General features: G+C 40.9%; 1 protein-coding gene and 2 non-coding genes across 4 annotated transcripts in view; 1 reads left to right on the forward strand and 2 right to left on the reverse strand.

The window, feature by feature from the left end:
* The window catches only part of adissp (adipose secreted signaling protein), a 55811-nt gene extending 32164 nt beyond the window's left edge, over positions 1–23647 (forward strand). For both annotated transcript variants that reach the window (XM_050067139.1, XM_050067140.1), the window contains exons 4-6: positions 9884–10022; positions 15612–15737; positions 20375–23647. In XM_050067139.1, the coding sequence (XP_049923096.1) occupies positions 9884–10022; positions 15612–15737; positions 20375–20475 (366 nt within the window). In that variant the 3' untranslated portion in view covers positions 20476–23647. The remainder of the gene's footprint in view (positions 1–9883; positions 10023–15611; positions 15738–20374) is intronic.
* On the reverse strand, positions 12286–12356 carry trnag-gcc (transfer RNA glycine (anticodon GCC)). The gene has a single exon. It is a non-coding gene; the product is annotated as a tRNA-Gly (tRNA).
* On the reverse strand, positions 19694–19764 carry trnag-gcc (transfer RNA glycine (anticodon GCC)). Its single transcript has one exon. It is a non-coding gene; the product is annotated as a tRNA-Gly (tRNA).
* Positions 23648–24238: the final 591 nt, after the last annotated feature.

Raw genomic sequence — 24238 nt, forward strand, 5'->3', positions numbered from 1 at the left:
TATCAGCGTTTGTGTGGTGATATATAAGGTTACTTTACCGAGACATTGTTGCTTTTCCTGCCAGGATAGTGGCCCAAAAAGCATTTGTTTTTTGCAGGGACACAGCTGCTTTTCATGGTGGATAGTGGCCCGAAAAGTGGTTGTTTTTTACAGAGGCATCATTGCTTTTCCATCCAAGATAGTGGCCCAAAAGCATTTGTTTTTTAAATTGACATCATTGCTTTTCCTGCCAGGATAGTGGCCAAAATAGTGTTTGTTTTTACAAAGACATCACTGCTTTTCTTGCCAAGATAGTGGCCCAAAAGCATTTGTTTTTTAAATTGACATCATTGCTTTTCCTGCCAGGATAGTGGCCAAAATAGTGTTTGTTTTTACAAAGACATCACTGCTTTTCTTGCCAGGATAGTGGCCCAAAAAGCGTTTGTTTTTATGAAGACATCACTGCTTTCCTGCCAGGATAGTGGCCCGAAAAGTGTTTTTACGGCGTCATCGCTGCTTTTCCTGCCAGGATAGTGGCCCGAAAAGTGGTTGTCTTTAACCAAGACATCGTTGCTTTTCCTGCCAGGATATTGGCCCAAAAAGTGTTTGTTTTTATGAAGACATCACTGCTTTCCTGCCAGGATAGTGGCCCAAAAAGGGATGAGGCTGAGAGTCAACAGCTTAAAGGTTGATTAAAGGTTAATACTGCACAGGCACAACATCCCATATCATTTCATATTAAAAAAGAATCAATCCATGATAATAAAAAATTTGGCCAAAACAAGCCACAGTACTGTAGATGTAAACAGATTCATTACCATCAAACAAAGTTTTTCTGGAGGAAAACCAACACTGCCTTCTCACAGATAGTCTCCATATAGCCCAGTGACCCTGACAGTCTTGTGCTTGGTCATAATTAGGGGCTCCACTTCCCCTGGTGCCTGTTTTTTCCCACTGGTGGATATAACATTAGAAGATAACTCTTTGATCTAGTGGGGAAGTGTCCTCAGTTTATGGGCTTTATCTGCAAAACATCCAGGAGAAGATTAAAGTCTTTTCTCATCACTGTTAATCTCTTCTGTCGGCTATAAAGGCAGAGAACAATGATATCAGACTTCTCATCTGTTCTCTGCTGTCAGCTCTTAAATCCTGGAGGAGCTCAGTGTAGGAGCCAAGCAGCGGCAACACAAGGTGCCAAAGGCTCCAGGAAACTTCAACACACTGTAATAATAGGAGCATGTGGAGAAACGTGTCTTAATTTTGACCGTCAGTGACGATTAATTTGTTTCAGCTGTGCAGACTTCGTTAGCATTGAAGCTGCTAATGACCATGATGCTAATGAAGGGCTGCTGTGGGTTTTTTCAGCTCTTTTCATCCTACCTTGTGCTCGCAGCAGCTCCACATGGATTTTCTCTCTTTGGGTTAATTGTTGTAAACACACCATTGCACCATTACTGCCAGTGAAAGTAGGGAGAAACACAAGGGATACTTTGCAGCAAAGGTCCTTGGCTGGATTTGAGCACAGGATGTTTACTGAAACATCTCAACAAGGTCCCCAGAGGATGAACCCAAATGGCTGTGATTCCCTGGCGTCCTGTCGCACCAATACAAGGCTGACATTTGTAGCTTTGACTGAAATATCTTGGTGACATTTGAATGAATCACCATGAAATTTAGCACAGATATTCCCCCTACCTCACCCCGTCTATCACGTCACAGGTTAAATTAAGGTTTATGACCCAAATACGTGTAAAACTAATAACCTCTCCATCAGCCTCAGCACTAATTAGTCTCCATTTCCTCTTACAATACAAAGTTAGGCCAAATATCCCAGATACAGCCACTGCTATCTAGCGCTGGTGACATCATTTGGAGCCTGAGTCTGCACAGTAGCAGTCTCCATAGTAGCAAATTACTGCCATCCGACCAATCAGGAGCAGCACCATTGATTGTGAGCACAGTGACTGGCACACACAGCTGTCAATCATAACGTTAAAACCCTTTTTTATAGCGTCAAATAACTAGTTATTACCAACACACTGAACATACATCAGTGTGAATAGGAGTGTCATTATGTTCCTGTCAGGAGTGACTGCTGAGTCAAGTGCCACACCTGCTAAAGTTCAGGACACCAGTCCAGTCCAGTGGTTTGAAATGTTTACACCGGCCCAACCTTGATTACAAAGTCTGTATGCTAAACACAGATGGAAACTATGGTAGATATAGCTATTAAAGGAATACTTCACCCGCAAATTGATCAGCTGCATCAGTTAAGTTACTCACCCCATGTTACATCGAATTCATAAAGAAATCTTTGTTTTTCTCACGTCTCCATGTTGAACGAAGAATCCAAAAACGAAGAAAATTCTTGATCAATTGGAGTAAAAGGGGTCTTTGTTTAACAATAGCAAAACTTTTTGAAAACATCTGTCTCACACAACTCGTGCAGTGTAAGTAAAAATCTTATTTATCCAGCCAGTACTTCCTGAATACATGCATTTCACTAAAACCTTACTATTTAAAACGCTTCCGCATACGAGAGGTGGAGCGTAGTGCTTTTGAACTACGCTCATGCCGTCCATTGAGCTGAGATCCAACACACAGGCTTGCCCAGGTGTTTTAAATAGATTCTTCGTTCACTGTTGAGGCATGCTAGCCGGGTAAGACCATCCTGATGTCGTGAGCTCAAACACTTTCAAGAAATTAAAATCCACTCCGGGCCAAGCACGGATCCACACCATAGTTTACAATGTAAGTAGCCAATCAAGGTCCCAAAGCAACAAGCACTAACTCTAACATTAGTAGAGTAAACACAGCAATAAATTAAGTTATTACAGAAATACAGTCAATAACAACAACTACACAAGAACAGGAGAATGCACTCGTGGGGTTTGTCAGGGGAAAAGACATTTCCACCGTTCTTCCGACTGGATTGGCAAAATTTGAACTACGCTCATGAAGTCCATTGAGCAGAGCTCCAACACGTACGCTTGCCCCGGCATGTGGCGGTGGTTTCAATAGATTATTCGTTTACTGTTGAGGCACGCTAGCCTTGTAAGGCCATCCTGAAGACGTGAGCTCAACATTCTCTTTCGTTCTCTGTATCAGTCTGGACTCGCTGTCGCCCCAAACACTTTCAGTCCGCAGGAGTATTTGCCTTGACAAACTTCTTGAGCCAGTCAGTGTACCAAAACACCAGACAACATCATCACCAGCAGAGCCAATTAATAAATCAAGGTTTGTGCCAAATCCAGTCGGAAGAACGGTGAGAACGTCTGTTCTACCGAAAGACTCCGCAAGTGCAAACTCTTATTCTTGTGCAGTTGTTGTTATCAACTTGATTTCTGCAATAACTTCACTTATTGCTGTGTTTACTCCTCTAACGTTAGAGTTAGCGCTTGCTGCTTTGGGAGCCGCCACTATTGTTCTGCAAGCTGCATCCTGCGTTTTACGCCTTCAACTACAATCAGAAGATAAGCGGCTCGATCCCCGGCTCCTCTAGTCCACATGCCCAAGCATCCTTGAGCAAGACACTCAACCCCAAATTGCTCCCGATGGCTGTTCCATCAGTGTGTGAGTGTGTCAAAAACTGTGTAGCAGGTGGCAGCTTGTATTGTAGCCTCGGCCACCCGTGTGAATGTAACTCGTAGTGTCAAAAGCGCTTGAGTAGTCAGTTGACTAGAAAGGCGCAATAGAAGTGCAGATCCATTTACCATACATTTTACCAACACAGTCGCTGATTGGCTGCTTACATTGTTAACTACGGTGCGTATCCCTGATTGGCTTTGATTGGATTTTAATCTATGGAAATTAAAAGTTAGGGAGGCAGTGGGGCCAGACTGATACAGACAGCAAAACAGAATGTTGAGCTCACGTCATCAGGATGGTCTTACCAGGTGAGAGGCATAAAACAAAGTTGTCTTCCTGAATTCAATGTAACATAGATTGAGTAATTGATATACAAATGATGATGGGTGAAGTATTCCTGCTTGAGTGTTAGCATTTAGCTCAGAGCATCTCTGCGCCTCACAGAGCTGCTAGCGTGGCTGCACTCTTGTTTCTAGATGTTGGATAAAGGACACTAAAGAGTAACACAATAAGAGCATTGATAGGGATGAATTATAGCTCCTAAGGCAATTCAAAAGCACTGGTTTTACTGTTTGAGAAAAGACATGCACTGAAGATTTATCTGACAAGTCATGCTTTGTTTCTGTTAGAGTGGACGGCACACAAAATCAAGTGCATCTCAAGTAGTTTGGGTTTTCAGACCAGATTTCCTGCCTGCAGCCAGAGTTATGTCCTTGAATCGTTTATATCGATATCATAGAGACTGTAGCTGTATTTGTTCTCATTTTCTCTCCTTTTTCACTGAATAACCTTCAATCCCTCAGACATTCCTTTGAACCTTTTATTTTTCTTTAGATTTGTGACACATTTAAATGTATATGTGACTTTACCGGGTTGAAGTGCGCTAAACTTGCATGGTACATCTGCCTAAGTAGACACCAAACACATTCAGGGGCGTCCAGGTTAGCTTTCTTCTTCTGCTGTTTCTCAGTTGTACCAAAATCTCAAAGCAAAGTTCTGCACACGCTCACACTAACTAAGCCTCTCCAAGCTTTGAAACTAGTTCACAGCCAAATCGATTTGCCTAAAAGCAGCACGTGCACGTGGAGATGAACTGCAAACTTGGCTGTGACCTTCACAGTTACAGAGCAGCGTGTGTGCGAGTTTGTTTCTCAGAGCTTTTAAGCGTGCTGGAGAGTGGGCACAGAGTACTGTCAGCCCGGCGTCGTGGCTCATCGTGGAGCTGAGGAAGGGGGGGGTTGCTATGGAAATGGCCATGCGGGTTGTACAGACCAAAGATGAGGCGGGAGTGTGTGGGATGGAGGTGGCATGCATACAACAGCTGTATGAATACCAGTTTTGATGAAGGTAATTTGAATTTCACAGAGTGTGTGTGTGTGTGTGTGTGAATGCAGGCGAGGCGGAGGCATTTAGAAACAACACATAATCTTTGTTCATTTCTCCATGTTTGCACTCGTGTATCTGATAAGATAGTGAAGCAGAGGATGCAAATGAGCAGCTGTCAGTGCTACAGAGATCAGCTGAGAAAAGTGATGCTGCAGAATCCAGTTCAAATTATTTGCATGACTCAGGACGGCCATGTTTATGAACTTGCAGATTATGATTATGAGCTTGTGTTCTGCAGGTTTACATGCACATTAAGTGTAATCATGTTACTGTGTGGAACCAGAGTAAGGGTTAATGACTGTAAGGACGTGGAGCTTCCTCCAGGAAACACTGCCGTTAAATTCAGACAAGGGAAGTTAAAGAAGCTATACTGGAGGTTTTTTTTAGTTTAAAGCAGCACTAATCAATATTTTTATATCTACAATGAATCAAATAACTGAATGTTATGTGACAAGTGAAGCTCGTAGTGACAAACCCACAGAGAATTATCACCTGACTCAGCACTTGGCTCGCTTTAATTATGTCTACCAGTTGTGAGATCCAGAGACTTGACTGGATTGTGCATGCTAATGTTAAACATGATCAAAGCAATAGGGATTTAACGGGGGATGCGGTCACTTAAACCACAAGTGTGTGAGAAAAATAATAACGTTACATGTAGGGGTGTGCCATATCATCTCATTCACGATAATGCCAGTATATTTTTTTAAATCATATGAAAAATTCATATCGTGATACTCGCAATATTTCGACTTATAGACATATGAATTCATACTGTTACCCACGGCAACAACAAGCATGGCTGAAAGCAGAAGTATTACCGACTCTGCAGTGTTTCCAAAAAGAGGAGCAGCTTCAGTAGTGTGGAATAAACTGTGGCGTCCTGAATGTTTTATGAACAGCCCCGGACTTCTCAGACTACTATTACCGCTCAGAGTGAACTCAGTCAGCGGCTCCTCTGGCAGCAGCACAGCGTCTCTCCCTCTCCTCTCTCACCCGTGCGCACATGGGAGTCGGTGTTGTCAAGTGATTTTATCATAAACCTTTGGTAATGTAAACCTATGTGACACAAAAAACTCCACAAAAAACTAGTTGTGGTATCTTAACAGCCTGTCACAGGTTACAGTGTGCTGATTAGAGGAGAAATGGCAGAACATAAAGGTCCAGGTGGAAAAAAAAGCAACTCAATCATTTAGGATTTTACTGAAAGAAGGAAATCACCTGTTGATTTATATATATAGATCCCTGGGGACATTTTTTGTATTTGGGAGCTGTTTAAATGTGTAATTTGTGGTGGATTTTATTTAGTTGACCTATTAATATTGTATACAGAATCTGAATCTCACTCTGAGTTACTGTTGTTGTTCACAAACTAAAGAAATGAGAGATCATTTTAAACTTTGCTGAGTATTAGAGGGCAAACTGTTGGGGTGACATGTAAAAAAAAATACCCTGAAATATCGTGATATTATTTTAGGGCCATTTCGCCCACCCCTAGTTACATGTAGTTTAATTTATAAGTAGAAGGAAAAAAAAGTCTGCTAGCTGCTAGGCTAATTTATTCAATGTAAACATGCTTAAGATAATAATGAGTCAATAGCAGTTTAAATGATCTTGTTGTTAATCTGTGTTTTATGACTGTTTGGAGAAGTTTGCCTTCAGGGCTCTGAAACGGATAGACCAGAATTTTAGGAAACAGATGATGCCTTGGGTTCAAATGACTTCCTCCAGAGAGGTCTCTCTGCCAGAGAGCCCTGAAGGTTAACTTATACCATGTGTTGTTTCATGTGTGTTAGTGGAGTCAGTTTAAAGTGAACTTTACTGCACCTGTTATGTGTTTCTTCTTTTAATGTTTTACGACCAAAAGTAGAAAATAAAGAGGTGGCAGCGTTTTCTGTTACAGACGGTATTAGACGGGCAGATGATATTGTCTAATAACTCACGCACACCCCTAAATCGCATCGAATTGAAAGCGTATCGAGGCACACTTTGTAATATCGGAAAATATCATATCGTTGTCCAAATAATTGATATAGTATCGTATCGTGATGACACTGTTGATGTACAAAGCGAGCCATTATATAAATTAGTGGACAGCTCTCTGGCGACGTTAGCTAGCTAAACATGTTTGCAACCAACTTCAATTCAATTCAATTTTAGCAGATTGGACCATGGTTGTTGATGTTGCCTGTGTTTTGCTGCATGTGGTCATTTTGTGATGTCAGCTCGGGTACTGTTCTGAAAGTCTGCAAGCAGTTAAGATATTTTAAAGTTAGTGTACACTTAAACCGATTGATTCTGTAGTTGGCTCAACTACGTTTTGTTGCTGCTCCCGTATGCAGCAGTGCATTGCTTCGCCTCCAGATTTTGGACTTCAGCCTGCTTCTCCAAACTGGGGGCGTGCCGACTGACATCTACTGGTGTTAAATTTAAATACTGTCTATGGATAAACCCCATACAACCCCACTTTAAAAATAATCTGAACTATCCCTTTAAGATGCATGCTAGCACTTTTGAGTGAATGAAAATGACTTCACTGAGTTGTCATCTGGAGTCACACCACAAGTAATTTTGTATTCTAGCATGGCCAACAGCTGTAAACCAACACTTTAAAGGAAGTTACAAATCGTCATCTCACACGTAAGAATCTCCAGTTTCTCTTTTGTTAAGAGTGTTGTGTGACTGGATTTATCTGTGAACTTGACATACAAGTTCATACAGTGTGTGGTATTTCCTCTCCAAGTTGGTTAAAGAATTGCACCATTGTTTCGGAGGAACGATGAGTCGTTTGTGACTCTGGGTGTGTCCGACTCTCAGTGTTACACATCTTTAGAAATGACATGTTAGTGTCACCGCTCAGTAGTGCGCTCACAAACGAGACCTTAATTTACTTACTGACTGAAATGTTTCACATTGATTCACTCCTTGATCACTTCTTGGTCTCTATCATGGCAGAAAACTCTCCGCTGGTCCAAATTTGCAGCATGAAATTCATATTAAATCAATTTTTCAGAGGCAGTTCACAGCGCCTGGACATGCGTGGGACTACGCTCACAGAATGATTATTGTTTTTCTCTGCAGCGCTCCCTCAGTGTTCCCTTTCTCCTGTCTCGCTTCATGCTGTGTGCAGCCTCTGCTCTGCTGCTCCAACCAGGGGTCATGCGGGGCCGAAACTGCCGTTTGCAGCTCATAGCTGGAGGGGCTTTAGGCTTATCTCTCATTGCCGGCTCTTCCCTGCAGCCTCCTCTCTCTCTCTCTCTCTCTCTCTCTCTCTCTCTCTCTCTCTCTCTCTCTCTCTCTCTCTCTCGCTGTCTCTCTCGCTGTCTCTCTTTGTTATCCGGACTCCTCTGTGAGGCTTTCTTCACTCCTGTCTGTGACCATTCCCTCATGAATTTTTCTCTTTGCTAAAAGTTCGGCAGCTAGCTCTACATCACTCGCCTCTCCCCACCTGTCTGTTGCTCTTCCTCTCACTTCCTTTCCATATAGTTGCCTTATAAATTTTGCATATGGGTAGTGTGAACTGAAAAGGTGTGAATTGTGCAGCAGCAACAGGAGATAACAGAGTGTTTGGATGCATCAGCTCTGTGTGCAAAAATTGGGTGCCTGGTTTCCATTTCTTTCTTCTGAATTTTATTTAACTCAGTATTTTTTCCAATTAATCAGTCAAGCATTTAGTTTGTAAAATGTCAGAAAACAGCAAAAAATGCCAGTCACTAGTTCCCACATCTTTAAATGACTTGTTTTATCTGACCAGCAGACCCAAAACCCGAGGATGTTCAAAGCTCAGTGATGTAAATCAGATCAGCTGCTACTTTTATACTCATGTTATAGATTTGCGCTGGAAACCTTCACCTTTGTGCCAAAACGTTAACGTGCAGCCCTGCTATTTATTTTATGTCATTGTTCATTTACATGTTGTGCCGCTGTTTATTTGCAAACAGGGAATAAAATCCCTGTCCTTGTATTTTATTTTGATCACAGTCCGTTTTTATAAAAGTGCTTGTGACATCTCAAATGTGGCTTTGACTTGCAGCTTAAAACATGAGGCCTATTTCATAGAAAATACCAAGATATATATTGTGTATTGCTAGTCAGCCTGTAAATACAGAGATATTGATTTATGTCCATATCACCCAGCCCTAGTACTCCAGCTTCCTCCCACAGTCCAAAGAGATGCAGGTTAACTGGTGACTCTAAATTGTCCGTAGGTGTGAATGTCCAGGGTGTACCCTGCCTCTCGCCCAATGTTTTTTCCTTGAAAAATTATTTATTAATAATAAAAAAAAGTTGCACATTAATTTTCTGTTGACCCACTAATTGTTGTAGTTCTAGCTCTGGCTATGCTAAACATCAGCTAAGGTCAGAAATGCTCAACTTGTTTGTTGCTGCCACAGAGAGTCCGTGTTTGGGTGGTTGAGCTTTGGAGAGTCTCAAACCTCTAAGGAAGGTGTAACCACGTTTGGATTAAGCTCTTGAATTACAGCCATTTCTATTCACAAGGGATTAGTATTATTGGAAGGTTTTGGGGCTGAGTGAAATCCAAGAGGTAACTCTGTTTTATTTCCCGTCTGGCTAAAATTGCCAATTTGGCAGAGGTGAGGGGGATTAAGACCGCCAGAGCAATAACTAATGATTTCAATTAGACGACTCCCTCAAGAAAAACTCAAACAGTGTAGTGCTCATGAGAATTACTTATCCATGTTCCTCATAGAGATTAATCCTTTATTTATTGAGCTGTAGTGGACTTACACTATGGAATGTGAGGCCAAGCCAAAGCCTTTTTGCCTCTCTATAAATCCCTCTCTCCCTATGTACCAGTCGGATTAGTCCAAAGTTTTAGGAGAGAGAAAGACAGCCTTTGTTTTTCATCTTAATCGCTAAATCTTTACTTGACTCTTTCCCTCACAGCTCTGTCTCCCTTACACTGCAGGTTGGCTTCCTGAAGACGCAGCACCGGTATGAAGTAGTGTTCACCTTGCCCGAGGTCCCAGCTCTGGGGAAGGACGTGTGTCCAGCACCAGTGCCTAGTCCACACCTCCGGATCACTGATATCACACCGGCACCAGAGGGTAAGATCATGAGAGGATGAGGAGAAAACAAAACATGATTAAACACAGCAGAGTGTGTGTCTAAAAAGAACTTAACACCATGCCTGCTCTGGTTTCTGTTAAAGCCTACCAAACAATGAACTGACAGCTTTGTTGTTCTCAGTAGCTTGAGGCTAGTTTACTGGTGGGACTGTGGTCTCTCTGCCCCTGTTTAACTGGTTCTGGCTAAATAAATAAAGCTGCTAATGAAGGCAGGTGCACTGCAGTCACAGCCCTTCCAGAAAATGAGGTTAGGGTTACAGTAATGACGTTAATAGAAACTCTTTGTGGTGTTCAGTGCACCCATTTATCACCCGAACATCTCTGTCAGGCGATGTAGCAAACCTCAAGCCAGACAATGGTAAAGCGTGCTGATGTTTTCAAAAGTCTTTAATTATGTTCAGCCGTCATCCATATTATTTGAACACCATTGCTGATGATTAATTTGATTTGATCACCGTGATGTTACAGATATTCCATGAAGCATAAGCCTATTTTTAGCATGACTACTGCGACAGCGATATATTTAAATTTAAACACTCGCTTACCATCAAGTCAATTAAAGACACATTATCACCATACAATATCATGAAACATTAAATAACACAGTGCCTTGTTCCCACTCTAGCCGGGCGCTAAACTATGCAAGAAAGGGGACCACCATAATAAAGGCTGACAGGAAGTGATTTCAACCTTAGCTTCAGCATCATTTACAGTCGATGTTTGCCTTGTTGACTGCCGTTGGCCTATCGTCAAATAAGATGAAATTCACAGATGGCAGTGGCCTGTGTTTTTCTGTTGTGTCACATCAATGACGTGGCAGGCTAAAAAGCAGGGCTCAAAACTAGCATTGTCCGATCGTCCTGGGGACAATAGAAAACATGTTTTGGACAAACAGAGATCTTGAAGGACGGTTTCGGGATGAAAGGACACAGTAAACTCATTATCAACGTGTCAGGGGACACACTATTGTTTTGCTGATGATGCTACATTATGAACAATAAATCTGTGTTTAAATCTTAAGGAGGAGAGCTAGTTAATGTTGGTAGCAGCTGGTGGCGGGAACTAACAGCTAACAGAGATTGCGTTGAGGTACATTTAAGTGCATTGAAGCTTTATTCTGTAAAAATGAGTAACGAGAGAGGGTGGTCAAAGATCAAGGTCACTGTGACCTCGTCTATCTCATTCTTGTGAACGTGATATCTCAAGAATGCCTTGAGGTAATTTCTCCAAATTTGGCACAAACGTTAATTCGGACACATAGATGATTAGAATTCAATAGTCAAAGGTCACTATGACCTTTTGTTCTGGGCATAATTCAACAGCATAAGTTAGAGACAGGAGGGGAGACATTTGGTCAGATACTGAATTGGTGACAGTAATATTGGGTGCCCATTTTGAAACTGTGGTGATTGTTGAGATCTTCTATGCTGTTGCATTTAAGATGTGTGATGCATTTGTGTTTTAGAATTTGCAGTACCATCCATATTCGAGGTGTTGTCAACTGTCATGGCTACAAATAAGTCTGGACAGAGAGGGGTGTACTTGACTGTTACTGTGTTACTTACAGCCACGAAGTGGTAATTCTAATTTTCTCTTAGCTTTTGCTCTAGTAACTACTATTTCAGTTTTGTCTTGATTTAACTGTAAGAAGTTTAGTGTCCCCCACAGATTTATGTCAGAGATGCATGCAATCAAGTCATTAACAGGACTGTAATCATTTGAGCTTACAGAGATATATAGCTGGGTATTGTCTGCATAAATTTGGAAACTGATTTTTTAATGATATTGCCAGGTGGTAACATATATAGGCTGAAAAGAACTGGGCCTAAGGTAGAGCCCTGTGGGACACCACATGTCAGGTCCATGTTATCAGAGTGGTCATCCATGGCCACAGAATTGTCAACCAGTTCAGTAAGACCTGAAACATTTAAGAACTGTGCCAGAAAGGCTGACCCAGTGTTTGAGTCTTGTCAGGCAGAACTGTATGATCTCCAGTGAAGGGGACATGTCCTAGACCCTAGGCCAGCACAACTGTACTTGTAACACCTCCCCCTCTTCGGACAGTCCTCAACAGTGTTGTAAAACCAGTCTGCTGTGCAAAAATGTCTTGAAAACCACTCTTACCATACCTGTAGGCATAACATAGCTGAACTAGTAGGAGAAAGTCATTGGTCATTGATGTACTGCCACTGTAGTGCAGAGCTTTTATGGGAGAGGGGTGGAAGGGCAAAGAAAAGTGTGTTGCATTGGCCGGGAATCGAACCCGGGCCTCCCGCGTGGCAGGCGAGAATTCTACCACTGAACCACCAATGCATTTGTGCTCCTATCATTTGCATAAATATTTTTTAATAGTGAGCAAAATCCAGCACAGTGAGATACACAATGGACCTAAAGTAAGTGTGTAGTCCAAACTGCCCCACTGTGAAATGTTCCATCACAACTGTTTCACATATAGTACGTGTCAAATTCAGCATGTGCACACTGAGTTGTTGATGATCACCATGACAGAGAACTGAGGAGGTTGATAAGTTAAAACAGCACAGAGTGAATTTAACTCCTGATCTGATTCAGTGATCATTCATTGCGTCATGCTCTGCAGCTTTTGGGACTGCAGACGTTCAAAGGAGGCTCCTGTGTTCCTCATGGGACGGTCCCTAACTGCATGAAAGCAGATACTTTCCACACAGGAGGGGGCTGAGGGTTGACGGGGGAAGTGTTGCCCTAAGCTCAGCGCCTCAGCCTGTTCTCTCTCATGCTGTGTACACACTGTGTGGATTATGTTCCTGCAGTTTGTAACTGATTTCTGACTGAAAACTTTAATTTGAAAGTAAGTGACAGGAAGACTGACAGGACAGATTCAAGAAGGAAGTAAAGTTAGCACGTTAGCACCACAATCTGATGTGAAAGAACAAATGATACTCAATGTGCTCTTGCGAACAACAACAAATTAAGAACCGTTTCTGCTACAGAGCTCATGCTACAGAAGAAACGTACTAATATTCTTACTAATACTAATATAACTTCCTTTTAACTTTTTCTGTTTGTCTGCTTTCCTAACTTCCGTTTCTCTTCTCATGTGTTGAGCCGTGCTACCACAGTGATGGCACTCTCTCTTACATATAAATGAACATCAGTCGAATTATTGCTACCACAAAAAGCTGTGTATATACTGGAGCTGTGGTGTCTGTGGTGACTTTCCTGCACCAGCAGAAGTTAAAGGGTGCAGACAGGGGGGAAGACACCAATGGAGCAGCAGCAGGCAGCACTCCAGTTTCTGGAGTGGATGCTCCAGACAAAAAAAAGATATTTGGCATCCAGGGGATGAAAGCCATAAAAAGCCTTGAAGAAAACGCTCCCGTGGGCGAGAAAGATGCGGCGAGCTCACCTGCAGGCATACGTTATGCACACACGCTGTGTACACACGTTGACAGTGTTTGTGTAACGACTCTCACTGCCAGAGGGAAGAGAAGTTAGCTGAAACTGTATTTTAAGGCTGATATAGAATTAGTATTGAATTTTTAAAAGACCAATAATGGTGTATAATGTCTTTTTTTTTTTTTTTTTTTTTTGTTTAGCAAAAGCACGAAAAATAACCCCTTTGATTTTTACTTTCTTACTTTCCAGTTGGAAAATCCCCTTGCCAACACTCTCTAATGGACAATCTGTAATCGTGACAGTGTTTGTAAATGATCTCAAACCTAGTTTGGCCTTTCTGTACTGCAACTTGTTGTCACCTGTTGGATGGACATCTACATTGACACCAGTATATCTGCAATAAGCTAATTTATTGGTGAATTTCTGACCTTTGACCCCTTTAGTCTTTACTACTTTGTATTGCAGTTGCTGCACGACAATTTCCCATGGAGAATGAATACACTCACGTCTTATCTTCTTATCTTGTCTTCACACTGTAAACTCATTACGTAAAGCAATATTATCACACTGCTTGTGGCAATGTTTCTACAAGCTGCAAACAGAGCTCCAGAATGTCATTCATTATTTCAGTCCCCTTTAAAGTAGTTTTCTTCAAGAAAAAGTTTTATGAGGCACTTATAGTCAGTGTGCCATATCATCTCGCTCATGATAATACCGGTATCATTTCTAATACCATATGAAAAATTCATATCGTGATACTTTAGATATTTCGACTTGTTGACATATGACGTCATACTGTTACCCACGGCAATGTCAAGCATGGCTGAAAGCAAAATTATTAACGACTCCATGGTGGCTCCAAAAAGAGGAGCAGCTTCAGTAGTGTGGAATAAACTGTGGCGTCCTGAATGTTTTATGAACAGCCCTGGACTTCTCAGACTCTTTAGGCAAGTGACCGCTCAGAGGGAGCTCATTCAGCGGCTCCTCTGGCAGCAGCACAGCATCTCAAGTGATTTTGTCATAAACCTTTGGTAATGTAAACCTATGTGATGCTTGCAGCTTGACAAACAACCTACATATATGTGAAGGTGCGATAGTTGTGGTATTATAACAGCTTGTCACAGGTTACAGCGTGATGATTAGAGGAGAAATGGCAGAGCATAAAGGTCCGAAAACAACTCAATCATTTAGGATTTTTTTCGAAGAGAAGGAAATCACCTGTTGATTTATATATATTGATCCTAGGGGACATTTTTTGTATTTGGGAGCTGTCAATGGAGTCTGGCTTTGAAGAGAGCATGGCTTCAGGTAAAGCAAAAAATATATATATACAGCGTTTTCTTAAACTGATATTGATTTTTTAGTTGGCTTAAAACACATTTTGCCTTGGCCCCCATCCACAACACTACAATGCTTAGCTGCTGTGGCGGTACTCCAGCCTGCCTCTCCAAACTGGGGGCATGCTGACCACCATCTATTGTAGATAATACACTGACAGCGGGTAAGTACCGCATACAACCCCACTTCAAAAAACCCAAACTATCCCTTTAACTGTCACAAAGTGCCTCATCTTCCCTGAGCCATATATACGATGCAACATTCACTCCGAGTGTCGCACACAAATACAAAAGCAGTACGTGCCTGTTTTTGTTGGAGGCAGACCTGATGCTAAATACCCTGCATGTATTTCTCAGCAGCATTGTTACAGGCTGTGTGGAGGAGCAGATGGCACAGGATTACAGGAACAGACAGTTGGGACAATGTTAGCCCGGCAGTCCGTCTCTGAGGAGTAATAAAAACAATCCTCACGTACACACTCCTTCCTGTGTGTGGATTCTTGTTACTCAAGCTGTCTGAGGTGGTAAACTCCAAACACCAATGAGGCAGACAACTTGAATATGTGTGTACTGGATTCCATCTCACCACTTAACCTGCTGATTTGGGCCAAAGGTGATCCTCTTATGTTTCCGGGAGTGGAGGTCACTAAATGCCTGTAACTGAAGCAGGTTACTGACCTTTACTGTCACACCTTTTATATTACTGTGCACTCTGTGTCTGTATCTGGAGCTGGTGTGGACAGCAGCAGGTGTGACTTTATGTTTACCTGTGTGTGTTTAATGTATGTAGACAAAGAAACTGTGTGTGAGGTAAAAACGAAACCCAATCCCTCTTCTTCTTCTGTGTGTTCCCCAGGAGGTCTGAAGGTGACGTGTGAGTACATGGCCCAGCAGGAGGGCGTTCTGTGTGAGGAGGTGCTGCTGCTGAGCGAGACCAACGAGGACGTCTGTGTTAAAGTCAAAGTTCACGCCAGAGTCATGGGTGAGGCCACTCTCCCGATACGAGTGATAGTAATCTCCGCAGCACACTGTAGCTCGTTGACAAGCTTCTGTTGTGTTTTTGGACAGCAGGGGAAGTGAAAGCGTTTCAATCTGCTGTTTTTATGCACATGTTCAAGTGGAAAACACCAGAAACTACAAAAACGTGGCATCAGCAGAGTGCAGATCTCTGCCAGGTGTGTCTGGGGGCAGCAGGGAGTGCAGGGCAGGCTGTGTGTCCAGTGTGGTGCAATGAAAGGGAGACAATATGCAGATAGAAGAGCTGAGTTGGCTCCCACTCAAAATGGTGGTGAAGATAATAAAAACGGGGGTTTATTCATCTTGTATCGTGCCTAACTTTACTGGATCACAGGGTGTGAACTACAGAGGAGCTGACATGAGCTCCCCTGAAAACACTACCTGTGAAACTTTAGTCGGTCGCTAAATTATCAGCAATATCCTATTTTTGATATTCATTTTTATTTTTCTGTATCATCATCATGGATTATGCATTAAATTAGGCTAGTATTGATGTATGATTCAAGCATGAAGGTGATTCATCTGTTCCTGCCAGCATCATTGTAGCATGACAGATCAGAGATAAGCCGAAAACAAACTTTTGTAACTCACATGTGCAGGCATGAAGCAAGTGAGCCTACATGTTAGCAATTACAGTCAAAGTCACTCCTCTCTTTGAGTCATATCATGTCCACCTCATCAGAAACTGGGGAGGTATTAAGAGGAATATTGGATTTCTCTGTAATGCTAACTTTTTAGCGCATTAGCTAGCGTTAGCTTCGTTAGCAAAACAAACTGGAGGGAACGGTTCAAGTGTCGTCCTCCTTTGTAAGATTGGCATAGTAACCAACCACAAAGCTTCCCGTGACATCATCCATCCACTGAGTGAGAGCATACGGGTCGGCCAGTCTGGTCCTGTTAGTCAGTGTACTTTTTCAAGTAACATTACTGGTCCCAGAGAGTGAGTGACCTGACATGGTGCGTTCGTAAGTTCGGTCTGACACTCTACACTGTCTGTGGAGAATTGTTTTACTTCCAGCTAAGCGCCGCCCACCAAAAAATGTCATACTGTTGTTTACGAACAGTAAAGCAGGCTATAGTCCCACACTGGTGGATCAGAACATATCAGGTATGGAGTAAATCTGCAGATGGTTTGAAATGAAACTAAACTTTTCTATGGACATCAGTATTTGAGCCACAATGAGAGCCAAAATGTGGCCTTCAGCTGATGGGAAGGCTTGTTGTTTTCAGCCAGAAATGTATTTTGATAACGAACCTTAAAAAATGTGGGGGAAATATATATATATATATATTAGGCTGATAGCTCCAATAGTTTGTGGGATTAGCTGTGGACAGACAGATGAACGTACACATGACCAAACAAATGATCCCCTCCAGGCTTAGCCCTTGTTGAAATAATAAAAACTGCAGCGTTTACCACATTTTTTATCTTTATAGTAATGCTGCAACTTATTTTCATGCTAAATTAATCTGACAGTAATTATTTCAGTTAATCGTTTGGTCTGTAAAACCTCAAAAAGTAGAGAAAAATCACACGTTTTTACAATCCCAAAGTCCAATGTGATGTCTTTAAACTGCTTGTTTTGTTTAACCAACAGTCCAAAACCCAAAGATACAATTTTGAAGCTGGAACAAAACAATATTTGACATTTGACGAAAAATAGCTGCAAATGATTTTTTTTTGTTAGCTGACTAATCAATTAATTGACTCATTGTTCAGCACTACTTTTGAGCACTTAAGAATATTAATTTTCTCTAAAAAGAAAGTCCTCATCCAAAGTTTTAAACCATCACATTTAATCTCAGTTTGGATTTTTGTTGTATTTCACACTGGTTGGTCTTTGACACTATTAAATCTCAGTTTTTAAAATAAACAAGTTGAAGCTCATTAGTTTTACCACAGCTGACATCTCACATCTTTGAGTTCCTTATTTCAGGCTCTTTCAGTTTTAAAGTGAGAGCTGACAGAGAAACTGAAAGTGGAACTTGTATTATTTTCACTTGTGTGCTGCTGCCACCTGCTGGTGACTCTGTGCTCTGGCTCAGAGACATTTTAACTGCACAAGTTAATCACAGACAGCCTTTAACTATAGGAGGTTAGATGGGGTTTACATATGTTTGAACAATAAGAAAACATGTTGAATGTTCTCTGTAAGGGATGTTTTCACTACATTAAGGGGAGAGTATTAAATCCCTGTTATTTTATGAAATACAAAGTCATATTTCAGATGTTACACAGTTGTAATTCTCTCTGGCTCAGCAATAATTTTGCATTTTCTCCACTTAAACCAGTGTCAGTGAGACTGAATTAGACGCTGGCATTTGTGTCAGCAGATGGAGAATTAGGTAAAGAGGGCAAATGTGTGTTTCCATTTGTGCTGGCGTAAATATAGTCGAGCTGGCGTGTGTGTGTGTGTGTGTGTGTGTGTGTGTGTGTTTATATGCGTGTTTGAGGACAAACAGTGGTTGTGTTGGTGAGTGTTTATTTTTGCTCACAAAGCGTGGCCTGAACATCTGTCCAGATGTCTGTGTGTAATTGAGGCCTGGATGACGACCAGCTCAAAGGCTTAAGCTCTGCCTCTGCTGTTACCCTCAGCTGCACTGCTGCGTTTAGATCAGTGACTGAAGAAGAATGATATAATGCTGTGCTGCTGTGGGTGCATTCGGCGTTCGGTCTGGTTTGAAAACATCATATCTGTCCTGAAGATGTAAGATACTGAGCTAACTGTGGTGGTATCAGGGGAGCAGTGAAGGAAACCGTAAATGTAGACTTACTTTAAAATCTGCCATAAAATAATTGGATTATTATTATTAGTAGTAGTATTGTTGTTGTTGCTGCTTTTGTTCATTATTTACTTTTTACTATAAAGAAATTAATTTAGATTAAATTAAAATTAATTTCCTGAAAAACTTATTTTAAAATTATGTAAGAAATTGTTTTTTATTTATTTATTTGTCATTTAAGACATTTGTGAATATAAATCTCCTTTTAAATTCTTCTTCAAAGAAATTCATTTTTTGAGTTCAGAATTTTTTTAAATCAAGAAACGTTATTTTTCTCTTTTTTTAATGAAAATTTTAAAGGAAAATGTCTTTTTGTTTTAAATTTGTTGTTAAAGAGATTGAGAAATGTAAATATATATATAATTTGTCATTAAAGAAATAAAGAAATATAAATTGCCTTTAAAAATTTTATTAAAAGAATTTAGGAAATGTAGATTTTTGAAAAGTTAGTCATTAAAGAAAACTAATGTTAATTTCATTGCAAATTTGTTTTCAAAAAATATTTTTTTGTTTTTTAATAACATTTTTTTTTCAACTTAAAATAAAACAACAAATGTCTGTTTTTTTCATTACTCATTAAAATATCAATAATTTTTTAAGAATTAAAAATAGATCTTTAAAACAAACATTTCAGTCACTGTAAATGCACTGTATGAAGTCTGTTAATTTAGTCTTTAAGATTGTGTTTATTGTGATCATTAGTTGTGAAACAGTAAATCAGTTCATCAACAGACAATAAAAAATAAGTATTTCAATAAATTCATAATTTGTAATTCTTTAATCGAGAAAAAAAACAAACATTTGCCACGTCCAGCCTCTCAAATGTGACGATTTACTGCTTTTCTGTTATTTATATGATTAAAATTAAATATCTTTTTAGAACAAGCTGATTTGAAAACATCACCTACAATTTTTAAAAAATTAAAGGGCAAATTCACTGTTTTTTGACAATTTAAAGATCCCAATGATCAATTATAAAGAGTTGATTCTTACAACAGGCAGCTGCAGCAGCCCTCACGCTTATAGGTGCTTTTTACTGGGAATATATTTATATGTATCTGTAGCCAGCCGTCTCAGTCTGTAGCATTATGTAAAAGGTTTAGCCTTCTGCAGTCATGTAGGGTGAAAAAAGTGTGTTGCATTGGCCGGGAATCGAACCCGGGCCTCCCGCGTGGCAGGCGAGAATTCTACCACTGAACCACCAATGCTCACATATAGACAAAATATGCACTATAAAATTTTATATCCGTTAAGATATTAAAAATGTACAGGACCCAGCTCAGTGAGATACACAATGGAACTAAAGTAAGTGTGTAGTCCAAACTGTCTGCTCACTGCCCGCTGTGAAATGTTCAATCACAACTGCAGACGTTCAAAGAGAGGCTCCTGTGTTCCTGAACTGCATGTAAGCGGGAACTCTCCACGTAGGAGGGGGCTGAGCTGAGAAATCTCTGCTAGTTGCTAGGCTAATTTATACAATGTTAAATGCCATAGGCTTGTGCTAATAACGTTAGCATGTTGTATTTGTTGGGAAAATGTGTCCAGATAAAGACAAGTGTTTGTCTGTGAATGCTGCGAGTTATAGTGAAGCTGATTTGTGTACTTGTGTTTGAAACTGTCTCTATTAAACCATGTTTAATGTGTGTTTAATGTGTGTTTGCATCAACTAAACTTTACAGCACTTCACAGAAACCTCCGCTGCCACCTAGTGTCTTGGAGGTGTAACTGCAGAGTGACACAGACACCACTGCACATGTATAAATGCTCACAACAGTGTAATGTAATGTATCCCTCCCTCTGTCTCTCCCTCTTACCTAGATCGTCACCAAGGTACACCCATGCTGCTGGATGGCGTCCGCTGCATTGGGGTGGAGTTGGAGTACGACTCTGAGCAGAGCGACTGGCAGGGATTCGACTAACCCTGTAGTTCCTGCTCCTGTTCCACCTGAAGCACGCGCACACACACACACACACACACACACACACACACACACACACACACACACACACACACACACACACACACCTGACATCATAGAACTGTACAACCACCAAATTTAACACACACCAAATAGGAAACAGCATACACACAGATGATGTAGTGCCACGTAATGTACATACAGCAAGTGTTCACTGTTGGATTCTAACATACAGAAACATTCCTCTGCTGCAGCTTTCACGACATCAACAGCATCTGAACAGTCAGTTTCCTCCAGCTCACCTTTTGTCACCACGCTTCTGTTGTTAACCTGTGTTTCCCTCACTTGCACCTCTAGAGAGCAGCAGCGCTCTTTGAATCAGTGCAGCCTCAGATCTCTTCTCACCGCCTCCTGTGCTCCAGTTCACTCTGTCCCTGACGTGCAAACTGAACCCCAGGTGAGGCGGTAAATAAGGGCTCTTTTATTAATTAGGTAGCTTACAATTGAATCTATGGGAAGGAATATAAATCTGCACAAATCAGGGAAAAATGTTGAAGTGATAAGCAAAGCTGAGCCTGTAATGCCTCTGTGAAACCACAGGGGGGCGCTGCAGACCGCTGTATGTAAAGCTCCTCCAGTGTGCAGGCTGTTTTTGGTGCTGCAGTGTGGACACAGTCTCCATTTAAAGGAAAAATCCAACCAGGGCACCCTTACCCTGTTATATATCTTTCAGTATACGAGGTTCATGTTGCGATATATTACTTACAAAGTTTACAAATTTTCTGCATTTGCATGGAAATCCCAAGTAACGTGTGTGGATTTATTTCAACATTTACAGCAGCAGCAATGAGAAGAGAGGCTTTCCTCTGAAGGAAACATGTGCTCCGGCTGTATGGCGTTAATCTATTGAGGTATTTTTCTGGATTGGACCTACCTGTATACATTCGTGCAAGCAAGTGCATCTAGAAAGACGTACTTTGCCTTTTGTTTTGAGGAACTGACAAAATCTGAGGCTTGCAGACTGTGTTTGAGATTTCTGAACAACCCAGTCAGCACAAGAAAATGATGGCATTGTACATTTCTGCAAACCACAGATACATTTTTATTTCAGAGGTATCATATCATGCCTCTAAAGAGCTCTGATTACTGTAAAACTTCAGTTAAACGCCCAGTCCCTTTTACTAGCCTGGTATGGCTACACATTGTGACAAATAAAGGCCTGTCTCAATTAGAGGCCTGGTCTGGTTGCCAAGCAGTTGGCTACCTCAAATTATGCATCCATTCCTCGATTACTCTGTAAGTTATTCATATTCCTTCAGTCCGTAAGGGTCCTCAGATCTAAAGAATCAAAACGGTTTTTCATAGAAATGAATCCAAGTTGTGATAATTTGTTTGAAGTGCTGCTAGGTGCCGTAGTCCTTGAGTGCTGTAACTCGTTCTGTCTGTCAGAGCTAGATCAAATGAATCATTCATAACTGATAAATTATCTGAAGCCTAATTTTTATGCAAGTACAATTCATCCTGGTTTAAATAAACCGTTTTAATGTAGTTTTGTGTGAAAGGAATTAAAGGCCTGTCCCAAATATAGGCCCCTTGAGTTCGGTTATTTAAGCAAATAATAGCCCGGGCTACTAATTTAAGTTTTACGGTATGTCTATATGAGATGACTTTGTTACCTGAAGGTGGAGGGGATGGAGGATGGCCTGACATCAAGGTGCAGACAGCAGCAGACCACAGTTCGAGACCTACAGACCAAAAATTGGGTGTTGTAAAGCGAGACATCAGAAGCATTTCAAGCAGCAAAAGCAGGCATTCAAGCCAAAACGTGATCTTTTCCGAACCACAACCAATTTGTTTTTGTGCCTAAACATAGCCAGATGTTAACTAGTGTCGTTTTTTTGTCATTTAAACAGTCTATTACAGCAACAGATGCATCCAGATGTACTTCAGTGTCATGGGCCCTTAATATGCTTGAACCACGGTGTTGTTGAAGTGTAAAGACACGTAAAATTTCAACACCTCCACCACATAACAATGTGTAAAATCTGTGGTTTTGAAAAGTGTACAAAGCCAAAGTTTATTCTGATGACTAAGTTGTTCTGAAACACTTTTCTACTGCAAAACTTTTTTGTCGTTAAACTGCAAATGTTTGACTTTATTTGCTGTGAATTTTAAAAACCAAACAGCAAGATTTAATCAGAAATGGTGGCTGTTTGTGAGGGTTTTAAACAGAGCGAGTTAAAATGACAAAAATTCTCTGAATCCAGTTTTGCAAATACGGGGATTTCTTTCATCTCTCTGTTTTGTTGTCTTTGTAAATTTAATATCTTTGAGTTTATGATCGTTGTTCCAACAAAACAAGACATTTGAGGACATTTTTTCTGTATTCCTGGTGTCTTTAAACCCAAATTATTAACCCTGTAATCAAGAAGTAACCATTAGATTAATCAACACTGAAGAGTGTTCTGGGTGGATTTTTCCTTTAAGAAGACCTGCTGCAGCCGGTCCAGATGAGTTTCTTTCTTTCTTCATGAAGCCTTCAGAACACACGTGCGATGCAAAGTGCCTTTCATTGTACCCTGCCGTCCTGTTTCTCCTGTAACTTGAGCCTGGTGTGGTTTCATCATCTCCTGTCACACACTGTACCCTCCAGACGAACACAGGGACCAGTGTGGGGCCCACTGTTTGTTGTCTCTCCCCTCTCCCTCCACCGGCTTGCCTCAGACAGGTGTATATCTGACTCCCATCACTCCTCTGGCAGTGCGAGTGCAGCTCAGAGAGAGTCGACAGGTTGTAAATGAGTTTAATCACCTGTCAGCTCTGCTTCATTTACATTGTGCCATGATGTGGCTGCACTGTCGTCTCCCCTCTTTTTACAGACTCCTGACATTCTGTGCGAATCGACATGTTTTGTTTCTGTCAAACCCTCCTGAATACATCAGCCTTAAAGGAAGTGATTCTGTGTGTAACTTCTCAGTAGATTTCAGAGTAGATTTATTAGCTGTTTGCTTGTGATAGGTCAAAGTTTGTTTCTTCTTCTTGGTGTTAAACTGAAACGCTCGTTAGGTTACTGTTTCGAGAATGTAGCAGTTTATTTGTTGACGTCTCTCTTCTGTGTGTGTGGTTTGTATTTTTTAATGTCAAAAACCGAATAAAAATGAGTGTGAGTTTTGCTGCTGCGTCCTCTGTCAGTTCAGAGCAGGGACACTTGGTGGCAGTCTGCACCGCTGCTCTGATGTCACCTCTGATACACTCAGTATATTCTCATCTGACTCCACTGGGGATTAAAATGATTGTAAAATATCAACATTTCAGATGAACGTGAACGTCTTCTGAGAATTTGGGTTTTTTACAGGATTAGCTGGTGTGTCAGATCAGAGCAAAAACTAACTGTGATCACTTTAACTTATTGTGTGTTGCACCGTGAGTGTGTGAACTTTCCAAAGAGACTGAAATCAGCCTCAGAGGTGTCAGAATAAACCTGTTTTTAATATTTAACAAGCAGTTTTAAGACTGAGGTACAAAATCAGTAACTTTTTACTTGTGTGTCTTTTTTTTTTTTTTATATATAAATTTAAGTCACAAATTTCACTTAAAACATCTAAAATCAAACCTGTTTTGTCAGATAATCAAAAATATATGAGACTTAATTTTATTTTTATCTCCTGATTTCTAAATTTTTTAAATGGTAACACTTAAGAGTGGATTCTTTTGTTGCTTTATACATTTAGGGACTGGTTTCTGTAGAAAACATCAAGTTTTA

The sequence above is a fragment of the Epinephelus moara genome, chromosome 17, assembly GCF_006386435.1.
Source record: "Epinephelus moara isolate mb chromosome 17, YSFRI_EMoa_1.0, whole genome shotgun sequence".
NCBI classification, from domain to species: Eukaryota; Metazoa; Chordata; class Actinopteri; order Perciformes; family Serranidae; genus Epinephelus; species Epinephelus moara.